The following is a 20,487-nucleotide window of genomic DNA, read 5'->3' as shown; positions in this document are numbered from 1 at the left end:
ATCGATTCCCCTCAGGGCACAAGAGCGCGGCTTCGGGGACGGGCCCGGCCGCCGCCAGCGCCGCTGAGCCGCCCGGCCGGCCTCACCTGTCGCCAGCCGCGTCCCGGCCCGGCCAACCGGCGCACCGGGCGGCGCGATGACGCCCGGCGCGCTGTCGGCCGCCGGCCTGCTCCTGGTCCTGACCTGGGCGGCGGCCGAGGAGGCCATGGTGACCCTGACCGTGCGCGGGCCAGGGGGGTGACCAGCATTGACCACCTGCGTGCGCTCTACCTGCCCATGGCGCCCGTGCTGGAGGTGGAGGGAGTCGTGATAGCGGTACGTATGACCGATGGCCATTTGCGGAGCCGCTGCACTGCCATGGGAACAGAACGGCTGGGCGCTGGCCAGTCGATGACAGGCAACCATACCCTATACTGGCGTCACGGAAGGCTTGTAGTTTTCTGGGAATAGGTATCGATCAGTGACGCGGCATGTGAATCAGAGGCGTGGGGTTCAGTGGACGTAATCAAAATTCCTGGGAACGCGTTCTGTGCAAATCACGTGTCGAGGTCTTCCCGACTTTGTGGCTGCGATGGGCCACATGGTCTTCACATTTCACTGCAAGCATCGGTTGCTTTTAAAATTCGACGTCTTGTTTTATTGAGTTGACTCAAGATCTGCGGTCATAAAGTGGAAGGTGTAATGGGGAGCGTGGTGAAGATTTTACCAGATGCGATTCAAAACATGTCAGAGGTGCACATTTCGGCGGTAGAATAAAAGTGCAAAACAGTTCAGGATCGGGACGAGCTAAAAATGTAAAGCTTAACACGAGCCGCAATGATGGACACAGTATCGGCTTACCGTCTTCGTGGAATAGCTGCCCGAGCTGTTGCATTATGTACAATTTTTGCATCAAGCCGACCAATATCTGAAAGGTTTCAGGCTAAGAATACGTGTGTTAAGCTACGCATTTGTGGTGAAGCATACCCTGCATGTAATGTGAAATGCAGCTGTCAAATCGCAAGAGAAGCCCAAGTGTTGCGCTTGGCGTCATGCGCGCATCCCATGCAATTTGAAAACCACGGACGATTGAGGCGTTCCATTTCGCACCATATGACATCTGACTCACGTGCATTTGGATCCGCACAACCACGTATCCATCACTCGCATTCTTTCGCAGTGATGTGTGGACTCACAGCCTCCAAATCGGTTCGTGAAGCGCTCAGCAAGCGAGAGTCAGCTCACCCCGGTATAACGAGTACGGGGTATCCTGACCAAGAGTCACGTTAATCCCACGAATGTTTATGAATGGAATAATGGTGCGAATGCGTGAATTACGTACCGTCACTTGATAAAGCTCCCTTTGGAAATTGAACCAGATGATAATCTCAAAGGGATCGTCTTCCGTAGGTGAATCTAAATGAAAGGCTAACAGCTGAGATGATAATCTGTCGGCATTTTTTAGTCTGTCACCAGGACACCAGCCACCATGGTGTGGTCAGCGGGCAGCAAAGCTTTCACTGCGCATATCTTCGCGTATGTAGTTCCAACTGTACGTCTGTCTTCAGGCAGGCTGCCACTGTAGGTCTGGTCTCAGGACGCCAAAGTCCAGTAATGATCTGGAGTTAAAACACTGGCTATGGGTATCAGTTTGCTATTGGGATGTAAGCTACAACTGTAGGTGGGTGGTCCCGGGAGCAGCCAGCGCCCTACCAACCCACCTATATGTCGAGCAGCCAGCACCCCGCCGACGTGCCTATATGTCGAGCAGCCAGCACCCCGCCGACCTGCCTATATGTCGAGCAGCCAGCACCCTGCCGACCTACTTATATGTCGGGCAGCCAGCACCCTGCCGACCTACCTATATGTCGAGCAGCCAGCACCCTGCCGACCTACCGAAATGTCGGGCAGCCAGCACCCTGCCGACCTACCTATATGTCGAGTAGCCAATACTCCGCCGGCCAACCTATATGTCGAGCAGCCAACACCCCGCCGACCTACCTATATGTCAAACAGCCACCACCTTACCGACCTACCTATATGTTGAGCAGCCAGCACCCTGCCAACCCTACCTATCTGTCGGGCAGCCAGCACCCTGCCGACCTACCTATATGTCGAGCAGCCACCACCCTGCCGACTTACCTATATGCCGGCCGTCAGAGAACCAGCTGTCAATAAAGACAGTGCTCTAAGGAAGCCGCCGTCACCTGTAAGCGCAAAACCGAAACTGTGTGTCAATGTATCCCATGAGTGCGATGCCAAATCCCCAAAAGATGACGAGGCGCGCCTCGCGTCTCTGCTTTCTCTACTTTACCCCCTTTGGCTGAAACCATTTGTTGACGCAGCCACCATAGTAGGAATGTAGTACGTGCAGCATGCACCGAGTAGTATCAGCAATGGGGGATGATATATGCCAGCCTTCATTCCCGGGGGAGAGCAACATACGAACCAGAGGCTTCTGTACTACAGCGGTGGCGGCGCCTTGCGCGCAGCACCAACCAAGTAATGTTTCAGCTTGGTGCGGCCGGCGTGCTCGCCGCCCGGAAACCGCAAGAGCTCGCCGAGAAATATATAATGTTTCTAGCTTTATGGACCACAATCCCCCGCCCTCCCACACCATGCGACCGTGGGTATCTTCCAGGTTGAAATTGCTTTAGTCTTCGCCTCGCAGCAGCATGTGCGGAAATGAACGGCGCAAGTTAGGTGGCGGACCACGGCTGGCGGCAGATACGACGCAGGTCACGTAGCCGTGACCCGTGGCGTCACACGCCGCCCACGGCGGTCCGCGGCTTCGGGAGGCTCCACCGCAGCACGACGCTATCCCGGCCACAATAGGCACGACGGCAGGCCGCGCGTGTACGGCCGGCGTGCCGCGGCACAGCGGGCGGCCAGCTAACAGCGGCGGAGGGGGAGGGGGGCTCCTCGCCATCCTGGTGAACCTATGATGCGCTGTCGCCCCAAGTCTCCACCTAATCTGTTGACGGCTGGGGCGTGCGTGGGCAGCACGGCGCCGTGTTTACCGCCGGCCGAGAAGCGTTGGCGCGGTCCGTGCCCGTCTGCGAGGCGCAGCGACACGGCCCCTGGCCTGCAGCTCGTGCGGTCGATGGCCGGGGTCCCCAGACAGCGATCGCTCGCGGGAGCTCCGACCTGGCGCCCTCTCCGCCCCCGCTCCGTTCGCGGCAGGAGCGCCAGGTGCGCCAGCGCCGCAGGCCGGGAGCCGAGCCCGACCAACGCACCGCAGGGCGCGCGGGTCGATCGCATGGAATGTTGCAATCAACTCGGGGCTCAATCGCTGGCGCGACGCTTAATTCCAGGCCTCACGGCTGGGACATTGCAGACGGCTTGTTTGCTGTCAGCGTGCTGGGACAGCGCTGGGCCCCGTCACAACATGGCCGCTCAGACGATCACGTGCAATTGGAAATCCAATGGACAGTGCAGCCACGTCAGCCACTGACCTACCAATAGGTGAATATTTTCAACGAGCTCCTAGCCAGTGCGACTAGCTCTATCCTGCACGTATTGCAGGCGACGAGCCCCATCCATTGCCTCTGGGTTTAACGCCGGGGCGTTCTGGCGCCCTTGGCGACACCGGTCCCTCGGGAGAGAGCCTGGTGACTGCCTCATCTGGTGCCCCGCTGACGCCGCTCCCTCGGGAGAGAGCCTGGTGACTGCTTCATCTGGTGCCCCGCTGACGCCGCTCCCTCGGGAGAGAGCCTGGTGACTACTTCATCTGGTGCCCCGCTGACGCCGCTCCCTCGGGAGAGAGCCCGGCGACTACTTCATCTGGTGCCCCGCTGACGCCGCTCCCTCGGGAGAGAGCCTGGTGACTGCTTCATCTGGTGCCCCGCTGACGCCGCTCACTCGGGAGAGAGCCCGGCGACTACTTCATCTGGTGCCCCGCTGACGCCGCCCCCTCGGGAGAGAGCCTGGTGACTGCTTCATCTGGTGCCCCGCTGACGCCGCTCCCTCGGGAGAGAGCCCGGTGACTGCTTCATCTGGTGCCCCGCTGACGCCGCTCCCTCGGGACAGCCCGGTGACCAATTCACCTGGCGTCGCTGCTAACACCGGTCCCCCGGAACAGTCTGGCGACTACCTCGCACCTTCCAAAGATGCCTGCGCCCCGTCACCAACGAACAAGCCCAGCAGCGTCGGCCAGCGGCCAGCAAGATGTCGCGCTGTGAGGGAGAGGCTGCAACAGTCGCCTCGCTAGCCCAGCGCGAGCACACCGCCCGTGGCCCACCCTCTCCAAACACAGCCGCTGGCGTGCGCCGGTCAGAGCGGCGGCTGCTGGGGGCCCCCGGCTGCCCCCCCCCCCCCCTCCTGACGGACGCGGCCTGATTCGGCTGGCGGGCGCGCTGCAAGGCGCTGCTAACTGACGCCGGGGAGCGGGCATGTGCGTTCGCGATCTGTCGGACAGCGTTCGCCAGGAGCGGCGGCCAGTAGACAGGACATCGCGCCGCTCCACTGAACGCTGACTGGCTGGAGGCTGTGAGGGGGGCCGATTTTTGGATGGACTCAGACACCCGACCTCCCTCTGCCCAACGCGTCGGCACGATCCGTCATTGCTCTGCTGGTGGAGACAAAATTGCAAGACATCCGAGACCCCTGACGCTGCTGATCGGAATATCCTACAGCCATGGGACAGGGCTTTCTGTGCGAATGCAATTCATGCCGTATTTTTAGCGATTAAGCAAGGTTAATACTAAAAATTCACCATATTGCAGGGGAATCTTGGTGTGTGACGTGATTGTGGGCCCGCATTCTTAAGCTTCGAGCGATGTTACACACAACCAGCCTCTCACTGATCCTTGGCCTCTTTACTGCTCCCTGAGGCGTACCTCGATATTTTCACTTTCTTCAGTGCTAGTGGTCTTAGATGATGGGGGACATGTATATTATGGATGAAATGCATATTAATTAGATAAGCAGGGCCTCATACGACTGGAGAGCATCTTCACTAAATAGAGGAATTATGCTGTCTAGAGCGGTCTTTTCCACTCAAAAGTATACGAAAAGTTATAAGTTAGCTTATTTAATCATATTTCATGCTTGCTTCAATGTCTTCAAATATGGCACATTTCCTCAAAATGCCTAGACCAGTAACGGAGGACCCAGGCTTTCCAGCAGTATGGAACCCCGCCCTTTAGAGCTTCCGTATCATAAGGCATCCTTCATCAAGCAATTGAACGATCAATTACACAAAAGAAGCGTCAAACGAACACGTGATGTAAGCACGCACACTGTAATAACGGGCATATGCCGCGGACGTCATGTGCTGAAAGCAATTCAGAGAAGATGTCAGGCAGCCATTATGGCCTGTAACCAGTGGCGCTTGTAGCAATAAGCACCCCAAGAGGCATCGAGTGTTTTTTATGTATTCAGCGACTGCTTAACACGAGTGTTTTAGTTTCACCGGTATCTCGTAGTATACTGAACGCTAGTTCTTTATAGCGTAAGAACTCATTAGGCGCTTGTCACCTTTATCACCAATATCTAGCATGCTTTCATGAGCCCTGCTGGTCTTGAAGCTCTCTGACTGCGGGCGAGACTGTAACCGAGTAAGGATTGCTGAAACCACGACATAATTTTGAAGGAAAGCAGGCTGACCTGACCCGGTCGTTCCGCTGAAGGCAGCACCTTTGCAACTACTGATCTCAGCTCCAGCAGCTGCCGGTGACAAACACAGTTTTGAAAACGTCGATCTGTGTAATCTTTAAGGCATATCCAAACAGCCCGTTTGATGAAACATGACATTCCTGTCATATTCCAATGTGAGCTGAACTGAGCCTGTAGACCCTATTCGGTTAACAGCAAGATGCCTCTTGCGAAATGGGACCAGGGAGTTGGGAACAGTTGCAGGCGCTACCATTGTTCAAATTACACTGCAATATGAGAGAATCGAACTAATCTTTTTTGCGACCCATGCCAATAGGTCTTGACGATACGTTGGACCATTCTGCGTAATCTAGTTTGCACGCGGAGGTTCGCTGATGTAGGCCCATGTTTCCATTCACCGTTTCTTCACCTACAAAGCTCACTGACGGGCTTACATGTGGCATTGTTCTGAAATTGGCCAGCTGTGGTTCAGACAATGCGCATTCATTTTAGTTACGAAGTTATTGGATGCATATTCAAGTGCGTTTTAGCGGCTGTAACTTAAGTGTGTGAACGAAGCATAATGGTAAATTAATTTTCATAGTTTGAGCGAATATTGAACTGAACCCCCCCCCCCCCCTTCGGTGTAGTTTTTACGGTCAAAACTTCTCCGGCGTAAGCCACAGGTCGTGACGTTTGTGACTGGATCTCAGAAAGACGACATTGGCCGTCACTTGGTCGATTACCGGCATGGCGATGGCGTTTAAACATGGCTGACGTCACTTCATGATTCGAGACCGCACATTTACCTAGGCTGCACACTTTACAGCTAGTTTCACGTCGTCAACTGCTCCGATTCTCATGGTCCGGCATCAATCTTTGAAAACCTTCGACCCGCAATGTCCGCTGCTACCGCCCGCTCTGTCGCCCGCCAAACGATACTGATTAAATGTCAGGATCAGTGACTCCGTTCCTCCAGGATCAGTGAGTTCATGCTGCCGGGATCAGTGACTCCGTGCTGCCGGCATCGAACTGAGCCTCCACCCGTGCTCTTCAGGCTTTTCGAGATTGAGAACTTTCAATATTCATGCTATATACGTTATATACGTTATTCACGTATATGGAAAACGTTTGTGATTTCATAATGTTTCTGCAAGCCCAAAGTGATTAAACAGCTTGCATGCAAACACCCTAGCAATATTGCAACTCGGCTTTCTTAGCATTATACCACTTGCCACTGATCAGCACAGAGAGCGGGGGGCGGGGGATGCGGCACGAGCAGTGGTTGCAGACACAAGTCCTTGAAAAACATGGGTGACCAGTGGACGTTAAGGCAGGGACGGACTGCGCCCTCCCTAGTAGTTGCAAGGATTTGTGGCAGATTCGGACGCCAGTACAGCTGCAGGAGCGGCATCAAATGCACGGTGTAGGCAAATTTGCTGTCCTCAAATCACTGCGCTATTTCAGGATTCTCCAATTAAGCGCGGCACCAGTTATCCACTGGAAGGCAGACAATGAAGCTGTTTTTAAAGCCGACCGCTAGTGCTATTCGCTGTAATCTAAGCCGTGGAACGAACATGGAAACCAGTCAGGCGTTCACCTAGTCTGCTGTTACCAATATCTGTTCAAAATGTTCGCGTGTTGTAGAAACTATTTTGTCGTAGTCACCGAACACGTATACTACGGATGTGTTTGAATAAAATGCCGGACATGGCCGGGCCCCACGCCAACCATCTCTCGACATGTGTGGCTAATGCACTGCGAGCAAACGCCGCATGGGTGACATTCTTTGCACGCTTAACTCCATGAATGACGAGTTGTCTAATACTGTGGTTACAGCCAGTTGCATGGCTAAAATAGCTTTGATTGCTATGGCGTTGCCTGTCCTGCGTCGCATGTCGCATCTTACTGGAATATATAAAGGGAATTTCTTAAGCGAACCAGGCTCCCGACGTTGGCAGTTGTTCAGATCATCAGGTGTCCCAGGAGCAGCAAATGACACTTACACGATCAAGCCATCCGCCGGTACGTTTACTGGTTTTCGAGATACGTAACGTAGCGTTTTCGGGATACGTAACGATACGTAACGTACCGTTTGATACAGGCTTCTTGTGAACGGTATCTGTGCTGCATATCAGTGTAACCTGGAACTGATGTCATCCAGCTTTGCGTGACTTAACCTCGGTGTCTCGGTGTGACCACTGTGTCACATCTGCTAAGGTCAGCAGTGTTTATCTGCAACATAAGCTATGGTGTAACCTCCAAGTCAAAAGTCCGTACCTGCGATATAATCCCTGTGCCTCTCAGGTCGCCAGTCGGTAGCTGTGACCTGACCTGTATCTCCTCCCTCAGGTCAGCAGTCAGTGCCAGTGACCTGACCTAAGTCTCCTTCCTTACGTCAGCAGTCTGTACCTGTGACCTGACCGTTGTTTGTATTTCCTGCCTCAGGTGAGCAGTCTGTACCTGAAACCTGATGTATCTCTTGCCTCCAGTGAACAGTCTTTGTCTGCGACCTGACCTGTATCCCCTTGCTCGGGTCAGTATTCTGCACCTTTGACCTGACCTATATCTCCTGCCTCAGGTCAGCAGTCTGCACCTGTGGTCTGATCTATGTCTCCTGCCTCAGGTCGGCAGTCTGCACCTGTGACCTTATCTGTGTCTCCCGCCTCAGGTCGGCAGTCTGCACCTGTGATCTGATCTATGTCTCCTGTATCAGGTCGGCAGTCTGCACCTGTGACGTGACTTGTACCTCCCGTCTCAGGTCGGCAGTCTGCACCTTTGACCTGACCTGTATCTCCTGCCTCATGTCGTCAGTCTGTACCTCTGACCTGACCTGTGTCTCCTGCCCCAGGTCAGTCTGTACCTGTGACCTGACCTGTGTCTCCTGCCTCAGGTCGGCAGTCTGCACCTGTGACGTGACCTGTGGCTCCCATCTCAGGTCAATAGTCTGCACCTTTGACCTGACCTGTGTCTTCTGCGTCATGTCAGCAGTCTGCACCTGTGACCTGATCTGTGTCTCCTGCCTCAGGTCGGCAGTCTGCACCCGTGACGTGACCTGTGCCTTCTGTCTCAGGTCGGCAGTCTGCACCTTTGACCTGACCTGTATCTCCTGCCTCATGTCTTTAGTCTGTACCTGTGACCTGACCTGTGCCCCCGTCTCAGGTCAGCAGCCTGTACCTATGACCTAACCTGTGCCTCCCGTCTCAGGTCGGTAGTCTGCACCTTTGACCTGACCTGTATCTCCTGCCTCAGGTCGGCAGTCTGCACCTGTGACGTGACCTGCGCCTCCTGCCTCAGGTCAGCAGCCTGTACCTGTGCCGGACTCACGCGGATGGTGGTCAGATCCGGTCATTTCCATCGATTACGCTGGTGCACCTAGACGCTACGAAGCTCGAATCGCCCATGTGCTCATCAGCCCGGAGTCAGGTAATAGCCCATGTGCTCATCAGCCCGGAGTCAGGTAATAGCCCACGTGCTCACCAGCCCGGGGTCAGGCAATAGCTCATGTGCTCACCAGCCCGGGGGCAGGTGAGAGTGGTCCCACGAGCCGAACATTTTGGTCCTGATGAACGGAGCAGGGCAGAACAACAGTGTGTGTCGGGCCAGCTGATAACGGCTCTGAAGTATGAACAGGAAGAACGGCAGCGGATGATGGCAATGGATGGCGAAAGGTACATCCGGCATACAGGGCTCATGTCGATCGAGCAAGTACGCACAAACACAGGAATTCTAAAGCAGCTCACTACTAAACGCCTCGTCGGGGCCCTGTCCGTCAGAAGAAGCGAACAGCCGTCACCTGTCACAGCGGGGGGGGGGGGGCTCTTCATGTGAGGAACTTCAGCCGACCATGGACAGATGTTTCATTCGTGTTTTCAAAACTGGCATAGGGTCGCAGAGGCCGGAATTTTGCAGTTACAGAACCGCCTAGCTGGACCTGATCTCCAGGGGATTCGCCTCGGTTTATTTATACCGGGCGGGCCGCCGACACAGGTCATCCTCAGGGTACGGACACGTTGCTCTACTTGCACCAGCTCACCGGCAGGGGCTGTTGGAAATGCAGCTGGCGTGAAGTTGTTTTGCTCGTGTAAATGCCGATAACGCTGGACGGTATGGTAGTCATTACCCTAGTGATCGTAGCGAGTGAGACACGTAGCTTCGCGTAAAAAGTGCTTCATGAATCGTTCAATCGAAAGAAGCTTTTCTCCCAGTCTTTCTTGTATCGTGAAACCCCTTCCCAGCTGCCATTCTGGTGCCCCAGTGCCTTCCATTTACTACTTCCGCCTTCTGTGTCGTATGTCTGTTGGACACACCCACTCTTGTTTTTTAGGCGCATAGTGCCTTCCAGCAAGGAGCAGCCGCCGTCATCTTCGACATAAGCAGTGCACCGGAAATGGCCAGCGAGGTGAGATGTCATAGACACTTGGCTACGCAGGTCAATGACCTGAATTAGACAGACCGCTGACACTACCAGACGGGTCACTGACCGCGGCTCGTTAGGTCAGACTGTGGTCTACATGACACTAACCCCGGTGCGGAGGGTCACTGACTTTAGGCAGACGGATCATTGACCCCAGTCCGGCAGGGTACTGTCCCAAGGACGGTTCCTTCGTGACTTTGTCAGCACATCGCCCTAATTAAAGCGGGGTCACGGCAGCATTACTTTCGTTTGGTTGTTCTGCGGGCCTGGCAGCCGGTGGTGATAGCATGCCGTCACGTTCAACATCGCCGAGAGCGCATTACATGCACGCCACCGGGCTAGGACCGGGCGCCGGCTACTCGTCGTGTTTGATGTTGCTACCAAAGCCACGGCACTGGAACTGTTCAATCGCCGTTGCGAAACTGACCGCGCCGGCCGGTGGATCAGTTCCCGGAACTGGCGGCCGTCGGCCAGGGCGGGGCGTCTGATGTGGGGGGCTTCGCCTGCCGCCGCGGCCGCCGGAGCAGCGCCTTCAGCCTGCGGCGGCCGCGCGCCTCCACAGGCGCCCGGCAGCACCAGCGCCCTGCAGGGAACCTCGATCCTTCCCGGGCACCGTTGTAGCCGCGTCAATCGATGTGAACAGCCGCCGCCGCCGGCGGTTTCCGATAAGTCGCGGCCGGGGTCATCAGCCAGCCGCTGCCCGCCGCTGCCCGCTGCAGCTGTTCACCGGGCAGCGGCAGCCGCAGCTGCCCCGGCCCGTGCTCGTCATGGCCGACCCGGACGTGCAGAGGCTGGCCGATGCCATGCGGCCCGAGGTCAACATCAGCGCCCGGGTCACGCGCAACCGGCGCCACGGTCAGCCCAGCGCGCCGGCGCCCGCCTTCACATACTTCGACATCGCGCTCTTTGTCGTGTTCTTCCTGCTCATCTGCCTGCTGAGCGGGCGTGGTGCTGTACAAGATCCGCAACCGGCGACAGCGGGTGAGTTGGCCGCCCCGGGGGCGGACCAGGGGTCGAGTCCAGCAGGGGTGGAGTCTAGCGCCGCGTGTGGCAGCGACAGATGCAGGGTGTCGGTAGGGGGCACCCCAAAGGCGAAGCTAGGGGTCGGGTTTGGCAGGGGCGGAGTGCAGGGCCGCGTGTAGCAGCGATAGATGCAGGTTGTCGATAGTGGCCACCCCAGGAGCGGACCAAGGGTCGGGTCTGGCAGAGGCAGAGTCGAGGGCCGCGTGTGGCAGCGACAAATACGGAGTGTCGGCAGTGGCAGGAGGAAAGCCGTCCGACATACACGGGGAATACGGCGTTGTAGTGAAGATGGTCTGAAATATCTGTGTGGTAGTTTTAGTACAACGTTACAGCTAAACGCTATATGTTAAGGGTACGCAATTGCAGCACCAGGGTAGTAAGTCCCGCAAAATGCTAACGATTTCCTGCTGAGACAATCAGGTAGCAGCGTTAGCCAGCGATGAACATATCGTGACGTTACATGACACACCAAAGGCTCTCGGCAAAATTGCCCACTAATCTGAATTTGCTCCACTGGAACGATGGATCGGTGCCAAAAGATAGCTAAATGACAGCCGGACGATGACCGATGGTGTCGGCGAGCACATGTGCTTGGCAAGGACAATCGACTCGAAAAATATCGCTGTAGAACATTTGATAAGATTTCATGAAAATTTTACACCATGCTGACTGTATCCACAAACCGTGTTCCTGGAAATTTTGCAGGTAAATAACCATTTAGCTTGTTAAGTAAGGTCCGTGTACGTCATCGACAACACCTCATTGGAGTCAGCTGTCCTGAAGGTGATAACCGTCAAACGGCTGCCAAAGGCGCCCTGTCCTCCATGGACCCGGTGCCCCCATGCCAGCAGGAAGGTCGTGTTTCCGCGTAGATTTGAAAGGAGTAGCGCGCTGCACTCTGAGGCATGACACCTGGGGTCGGGGTCTCCCCTTGGGGGCTGGCACGCCCGCTGCCCAGACTGCCATGACGCCGGCCAATTTGCCGGCACAAATGGCCTGGTTCGTTCTGGTTTTAGGACTAATGAATCATATTTAGGTCTCCGTGAAATAGTGTGACAAGTCATTTGGCTTTGTTTTAGTGCAATCATGTTGCCCCTTAACGTGAGTTCTGGGCCGGTAGAAAATGGCTCACATTCTTTTTAAGGTTATACCACCCTGCCACATTTAGTGCACCTAATAATGTACAGTGCACACGGCGGACTATATTGCGAACATTGGACATCCGGAGGTGGCGGCCTCCATACCACCTTAAGTGATTTTTACCTTTTGATGATTGTGGAGTAGAATGCATTCACTGCAACTCGGGCCATGTTTAAACGGGTATCATGTTTCCTTGTTAATGTGGTCAGGATAAGCATTAAATAACTAAGACCAGACAACATTATAACGAAGCAGTATTTTGCTACTCTTGGAATTTTCACCCTTGACATATGATCACTGGCTGTATAAGACAACTAACAAATCAAGCGTGGAAAAATGCAAATGAATAGCCGCAGTACTAGGAAATAACATATAAAAGTGCTTCTACCCACATAATTTCACACAAAGTTAATGATAACACATTGTGAGAAACTATCCTAAGTTCCGTGCTAATTTCTGATCCATGTAAACATATCGCAAGAAGTTAAACATAACGGCCATTTGGTGGCATGAGTAGATCGGTAACCCTCTGGTTTCCCACATGAAATGGATTTTCAAATGGGTTCCGAAAATTTAAGATTTGAGGAAAATTAAGAGGCGTTGGTATGGGTAGGACGTTCACGAAATATTGGATAGATACTTCAAACAATGCCCCGCAATGTCATTGAACTTCTTTTAGGGATAACATTGACGTACTTTAATTCATACCATTTTACAATCATTAACGCAAAAGAGTCTTGGTTTAAATCCTTTTGAAACTGGTTCACTATTTAGAACTCAAGTGTCAGTAAAATGCAAGTAGGTGCGCAACGGGTGAATATAGCTGATCAGGAATTATTAGCGGCTGGGTATGGACACACAACCCGACGCGCAGCGGCTGGGTATGGCACAGCTCCACATGTAGCGGTTGGGTATGGACACAGCCCCGCAGGTAGCGGCTGAGTATGGACACAGCCCCACAGGTAGCGGCTTGGGTTGGGTACAGGGAATCCTACACATGAATTGTGTTCGGTCGTTCATTGAGTCAATTTCTCATTCATATGACAAATCAAACATTGCGCAAGACTTTATTAGGCCTACAATATTATTTGCGCTCGGTGTAGTGTGTTTCACTGACTCCTAGTGCCATCACTGACTCCTGATACTGTCACTAGACTCCTAATGCCGTCACTGGCCTTTTGCGCCGTCACTGACCCCTAGTGCCATCAAAAGCCTCTGGTGCCACTACTGGTCCCTAGCCCATTGCCGATCCTGGTGCCGTCATCCACCCTTGGTGCCGCCACCAACCTCTCATGCTGTCACTGATCCTTGGTGCCATCACAGACCACTGGTACCATTACTGACCCCTGATAACATCTTTGATCCCTGATGCTGTCACTGGACCCTGGTGCCATCACTGAACCCTGGTGACATCACTGACCCCTGGTGCCATCACTGGCCCCTGTTGCCGTGCGTGTGCAGGACCCAGCGCTGCGGGTGGCCAAGTCGGTGCTGCACCAGATCCCGACGCGTCGGTACGGCGGCGGGGACGGCGTCGGGGGCGGGTGCCAGGCGGCGCGGCTGGGCCGATCCGGCTGCTGCTCCGGCTCCTCCCCCGAGCCTTCCGACGGCCACAAGCCGCGACTAGAGGAGCCCGAGGGCTGCACCATCTGCCTGGACGAGTATCGACCGGGCCAAGAGCTGCGCGTGCTGCCTTGTCGGCACGAGTTCCACCGCGGCTGCGTCGACCCCTGGCTGGTCAGCCGGCGCACCTGTCCACTCTGCACGTACAACATTGTCGGTGGGTGTCCACGCGTCCTCTCTCGATGTACAGCATTGTATGTGTATAGCGTATGACATCTTATAATATCGCATATCGTGTTTCACATCGTATTGTATCACGTGCGGCATCATGTATATGACATCGTATAAGGTCGCGTGACTGAACTCACGACATCACGATGGGTCAAAGCACATGGCTGACCGCTCTGTGCATTCAACCCTGTAGGCGGCAGAGAGTCCCTCTTCTTTGCATGGCTAGCGTTGGTATATTGACGGTAACGGTAATTGTCCGCTGTCTACCTGTCCATCCTCCATGGCTCCGCACACACCTTGGGTGCCTGTGGAAGGGAAGATCGGGGGTGGGGACTTTGGGACATGTCAGGGATTGTGTCAGCTGGCCATGACATGGCGTGGTGGCGGCCCGGCCATGAGTACCAGTGACTACGACCGGGGGGACTGGGGGCATATCAGGGATTGTGTTCGCTGGCCATGACGTGGCGTGGTGGCGGCCCGGCCGGGAGTACCAGTGACTACGACCGGGAGGACTGGGGGCATGTCAGGGATTGTGTCCGCTGGCCATGACATCACGGTGGCGGCCCGGCCATGAGTACCAGTGACTACGACCGGGGGGACTGGGGACATGTCAGGGATTGTGTTCGCTGGCCATGACGTGGCGTGGTGGCGGCCCGGCCGGGAGTACCAGTGACTACGACCGGGGGGACTGGGGGCATATCAGGGATTGTGTTCGCTGGCCATGACGTGGCGTGGTGGCGGCCCGGCCGGGAGTACCAGTGACTACGACCGGGGGGACTGGGGACATGTCAGGGATTGTGTCCGCTGGCCATGACATCGCGGTGGCGGCCCGGCCATGAGTACCAGTGACTACGACCGGGGGGACTGGGGCATATCAGGGATTGTGTTCGCTGGCCATGACGTGGCGTGGTGGCGGCCCGGCCGGGAGTACCAGTGACTACGACCGGGGGGACTGGGGACATGTCAGGGATTGTGTCCGCTGGCCATGACATGACGTGGTGGCGGCTCGGCCAGAAATACCAGTGTCTGCTATGAGCTGAATAGCTTTGTGATGCGCCGCAAGCTGTGAAACAAGCAGGCACTTGAGGCAGTTTGTCGTGAGGATGCACTCTTCTACGGGGAAGCCAGCTTCTAGAGAGGTCGGATCCGACCGCCTGGCCGTCGCCCGTCTTGAAGTGCCCAGTTCGTGCTGGAGGCCCGCGGGGCGCTGTCTGCTCCAGTCGGGGGAGGGCTCTGCACTCGAGACACTCCCGATTAGCCTTTAACGCTCTCGGAACTTTTGAAAGGTCGCCACCTCAAAGCGTCTCGGACAAACCGAGCCACTTTGTCGCGGCGGCATGGCGGGCCCACGCGCCGCGGCCGGTCCCGGCGCGAGCCGAGCTGTGGTCCCCGATCCGGGGTCTCACCAGGTGGGACCTCCCAGCGCTCGTGCAGGAGTCGGCGCCCCGACAGACAGCGGGCGTTGACTCCGACGGCACCGTCGACCCCCGGCGACAAGCTCCGAGTGCGAACGGTTCTCTCTCCTCTGGAGTTCAGTCGCTTCCGAGAATGTCCCTTGAACGCCCAACGTTGGAATGAAGTCAAGTTTCTGGACTCCGAGAACAGACTTACTTGAACTTCATTAGCCGATCGTAATCAGTTGGCCAAGGACGAAGAGTTCATAGATGTGACCTGCATGATGAGTTACCTTAAACCAAAGGTGGAGAATACTGATAGTTGGTGTGGAAATGCCTTTGAAGCAAACGTTTTCCGTGACAAAATCAGAATTGTGGTTGTTATCGAACAACTAGCTAATGTGCTGCCACACCTGATATGCCGTACTTTTCACCCATGCTCAAAAAGTATGCACCTTTCGCTATGTCCACAGAATTATATAGTTGGGTGGCTTTGGAAATACAATATATCACTTACAATTGCCTGCCGCGGAGAGCAAGGCATGTGAACGGATCCAGGAGGCGGATAGTGATTAACGTCTATTTTAGATTCCTCAGTGATGGTCCAAGGTTCTAAGTACTACCGCCACAAGATATGGTCATGCGTAGCTTGTCGCTGCGTAGGGTGGGACCGAAATGACCTCCCAAGACCGTACGCTTTCTTGCAAGCACGGGAGCGTTGTTGCTGGACTGTGCCGCTACAGTCCAAGTTCAAGTAGTCTCTTGTTCGCTTCTTAACCATGCTTCTCCCGCTGTGCGGTTCGAACTGCCCTGTTCTCGTGCACCTTCCCCGCTCTCTTCAGCGTGCGTTGACAGACCGGTGTCAGCTGCACCTCCGTCCAGCTGATCCTCGCTTCTGCCGACAGACCGGTGCCGAGCGTCTGACTTGTGCCCGCCGCCGCCGCCGGCCGACCGTCGCAGCCCGTCGGTGACGACGGCCCGCGTGCCGCGGCCGGCCGCGCCGCTGTACCGGCCGCCGGCCGTCTGTCGCACGCCGGAGCCGGCGCCGGCGCGCGCCGTACCGCAGTACCACGCGCTGTACCGCGACCAGTGCCTGCCGGGCGCGGCGGCCGGCCTCGTGCGCGTGCCGGCCTCACCTGCGCTGCGCGGCCGGCCCTACAGCATGTACGAGCCGGCGGAGAGCGAGCGCGGGGGCCGGCCACGCTGCCTGTACCGGCCCGGCGGCTGGACCACCCTGCGGCCGGAGGAGCGGCCCGCCGGCCGGCCGCTCTCCTACCATCGGGACGAGCGCGCCGGCCTGCCGCCGCCCGGCCGCTCCTACTCGTACCAGCCGGACGGAAGACCGTACCTGCCGGACGCTGGCCGTCAGCCCAGCTACGTCATCCTGCGCACGGTGTACCCTGAGTACGGCGCCGGCCGCCTGGAAACGTGCACGGTCATTCCGTGCCAGCGGAGGGCGCAGGCGCCGCCCGAACAGGTGAGCGAGCGCGGCGGTGATTGCCGGTCCGGAAATATTACGCCTCGGGGAGCCGGTGGCGTCTCGTTGGCCACCGCTAGAGACGACTTCAGGGACGATTGCAGGCAACGAGGCCGGAACCAGCAGCATTCCCCACCGGTGGGCGGGTGGCGCACTGTGCTCTGCGCATGTGCTGATATCGTAGCGCACAAGCATGAGACGGAATAATGACACGGAAGCCTATGCTATCCAGAAAAAGTGCGTAAATGACACCGAATGCAATGGCGTTTCTTACAATACCTCTCTGGATGCCACTGGTCGTTGCAACTGCAACTATTTGGACGTCTCTGGTTACCCAGTGACGTCACTAAGTAGCTACCACATTCAGACATTGCCAATAGTGAAATAGCACGCCATCGTGCTGTGCCCAGCGAGCCGTGAATCAGGCTTGCATAACGCTAGAAAGCTGCCGACCAAGGCGTCCTTTCCAGTCGGAACAGCCCACCTTCGACCGCCAGCCATATGGCGCTGTGGATAAATGGGACCGCGTTTTTCCACCGGCCCCTCACGGCGCCCACGCGCCACGCACGTTAGTGTTTGAGCTTGTGCTGAGAATCCGGGTACGCCGCTTCCGAAACGCGGATTCCGGGAGTCCTGAACCATGACGTCAGCGCCGGCAAGCAGATCAGATATAGCAAGAGACGTCTGTCTGTCCGTGCTGACGAGTGCTGTCTACAACCTTCTCGATCATTCCTTTGGAACGCCTACAACTCTGTACAATTACCCGCCCCTTACATTGACCCATATCCACGTCGCCCTATTGTTAATCCAGGGCGAGGGGTTTGGTGTAAGCCTGGGGTTATCACAGCGCCTACACTTGCGATTAGTTTATGTATGTAGTTATATCGTTTGCAACCGGTCCAGTTCCGTGTAGTTGGCATTACTTGAGGGTCTTCGCAACAAATGATAAAACAACCATTAAAATATCTGAAAAGCTCCAACTTAAGGCTTTTTTAAAAAATGACTGAACCGGATCTACATTTTAAGCCCATTACACACGTTCTGAAACACTGGGGGAAGGGAGGGTGAGGGTAAACTCGAGCCCTTCAAATACACAGAAAGTCAGGTCCTCGGTTTATAACCTGGGGTCGCTGACCGTAGTTTGTGGTGCTCGTAAACGGACATGTCGATACCTAATAGGCCATCCGATGAGCCAAATACTGGCTGCATAAGGTCGCAGCAGCGCCAGTTTCCACATTTCACCGCCAGTAGGGCACGGCCCGTGTGAGCAGTAACGAGGGCGACGTGCCGACATGCCTGCAGGGCCATTGTGACCCTGCTCGCACAGTCCCATTTGGCAGTGCAAGTGTGTCCATCCACACATGTGCCCACCGCAATGGGCGAGAACCAGTTCAGGGAGTGAACCACACTTCGTTGTTTCTTTCCATGTACCAAACGGGGCATAATGCTGATTGAAAAAGGTGGAGCAACCGTCCCTTCTCGTCCAGCTTTCCGGAGCTCACGCCTTTAAGTGGCGAATATGCGCGAGTCGTTGTCGTGTGGTGTCATTGATAATCAGTAAGATACTGGTGAACATGAGTGACTTGAAACTGGACGTCCTTATTTGCTCATGTTTCTTGCAATGTAAGGGGTGGGCGTCGTTAGAAAGCGCAGGTTCGAAAATACCGGCAGAACTACCGGTTTATCAGGGAGGTAGACATAGACTTCATCTTTGGGGAAAATGATAACTTTCGGTCAGCTTTGCAGATTTTAACAGCTACGACCGTGGGCTTGGCATGATTTGGAACGCATCAGAAGCCTTCCGCGTAGCCCGCTCCCCAGCTTTTGACCCGTTGTGGAGGTTCTGGACGCGGGAGTGTCTCGAAATGTGCGCAGGTCGAGCCATCGGCCTCGCTACGTGACACACTCACAAAGAGACGTAGAGCGCGGCCCAATCGATCCTGCTTCAACTTCTAAGCAACGAATGCTTTAATATACATGCCTACATGAATGCTCACTTCATTATATGCCCAGTAATGTTTTCGGATAACCCTGGATCGCATGCCCCTTGGGTACCAGATTACCCAGATGACAGAAAAGCGGCATTCTGAACAAGCTGCATTGTTATTACAGCCACATCTTGAAAAACGAACTTTGACCCCTGCTTTTGACAATCTGTGATTTGTGACCTACATTACATGGACCAGCACGACCTTGCCACTTGTGGCTTAGGGCCTGCACAATTTCTGAGAAATGTGACCTCCGACATCTGCAGCCTCTGACGGTGACTGCTGACCTGTATAGTCTCTAGTCAAACTGTGCAACCCCGTCTGATCTCTGGACTTCCTCACCGATTTCGCTCCTGTCACGCGGCCTGACCCGTATGAGCGCTGACCTGTGCAGCCCCTAACGTCTGGCTCCTGACCTGAGTGACCTCTGACCATGCGAAGCCCGCGTGACCTGACCGCGGCCCGCCCCGGCAGGACGTGTGTGGCGGCCGGCGCTGGTGCACTACGGCCGGGAGCCGCGGCCGCCCTCCTGGCAGGCGTCGGACACGGACTCGGACGACCTGGAGGTGCGCTCCATCACGGGGTCACGACCCGAGTACGGCGCCGCCGGCTACAGCAGCGCCAGCGGCGACGACGAGCCCGACCAGAAGTGGACCGTGGTGTGAGACGAGGACGAGCCCGAGCGGACCGTGGTGTGAGACGAGGACGAGCCCGAGCGGACAGTGGTGTGAGACGAGGACGAGCCCGAGCGGACAGTGGTGTGAGACGAGGACGAGCCCAACTGGAAGTGGACCGTGATGTCAGACTAGGACGAGCCTGACTGCAAGAGAGCCGTAGTGTGAAACGAGGACGACGAGATGGGCCAGAAGAAGACGGTAGCATGGGATGAGATTGACGCCATCGGCCTCAAGAGGACAGTCGCGTGAGAGGACGACGGCATCGGCTGCAAGAGAAACTTGGCGTGGGACGACACATGGGCTCGGCGCGGGAACTGAGCGCACCGCTGTGATACAGATAAACTATATCAAAATGGGGTATGGACGGTGCGGTAGGGCAGGACCGGGCGTGGTGACCGTGCGCCGGCCTGCCCAGCATCGTCTGAAGCGCGCGTGTGGACGGGTCTCGGCTCACGAGACGGCATCTCGGCTCAGGTCACGGAATCTCGGCACAGACGCACCTCGCACGGACGCCCAACACCCGTGCCACACCGGGGGCGTCACAGCGAGCGCCGAGCAGTGCGGTCTCATCGCCAGAGGACCCGTCCGCCGCCCAGACCTGGTCCGGGAGCCGCCCGTCCGCCCGCTGGCTCAACACCCGCCGGGCCGCTGAAGGAAACGTCACGCGCGGCGATAGATCGGCCCGGAGGGACGAGGCGCCTCTGGAGCGCCGCCGCCGCTGCCACGCACCAGGTCAAGGTCGCGTGCTTCCCGGGGCCGCCGCGGCGCAGTGGCCGGCGGTGCGGAATGCCTGGGCCGGCCGTGCGGCGTCAGGGACGGGCCGCGTCGGTCGCCGCGGTCACAGTCTTTCAGTCTGAGGTGCCTCAACAGCGGAGGGGCGACGGCCCGCCGCCCGCACCCGCCGCGGGTAGTCCGCGTGGGGCCGCTTGTGCCGCGCGCACACGGGGTCCACTATGGACAATCCACGTGCGGCTGTCCGTAGCGAAGGCACTCAAAGCATAAT

The 20,487-nt window shown here is 56.4% G+C and overlaps 1 protein-coding gene across 1 annotated transcript; it reads left to right on the top strand.

Moving 5' to 3' along the window:
• Positions 1-239: 239 nt before the first annotated feature.
• Positions 240-19,472, top strand: LOC119092974 (E3 ubiquitin-protein ligase ZNRF3-like). The gene is made up of 7 exons (XM_037215868.1): positions 240-315; positions 8,872-9,000; positions 9,902-9,976; positions 10,711-10,944; positions 13,616-13,891; positions 16,712-16,819; positions 19,344-19,472. The coding sequence occupies exons 1-7, from the start codon at positions 277-279 to the stop codon at positions 19,470-19,472; spliced, it is 990 nt and encodes a 329-aa protein (XP_037071763.1). The 5' UTR covers positions 240-276.
• Positions 19,473-20,487: the final 1,015 nt, after the last annotated feature.

This window comes from Pollicipes pollicipes, unplaced genomic scaffold (assembly GCF_011947565.3).
Source record: "Pollicipes pollicipes isolate AB1234 unplaced genomic scaffold, Ppol_2.1 Scaffold_3732;HRSCAF=4379_pilon_pilon_pilon, whole genome shotgun sequence".
In the NCBI taxonomy this organism is placed as follows: domain Eukaryota; kingdom Metazoa; phylum Arthropoda; class Thecostraca; order Pollicipedomorpha; family Pollicipedidae; genus Pollicipes; species Pollicipes pollicipes.
This window is presented reverse-complemented; position numbering and strand designations above follow the sequence as displayed.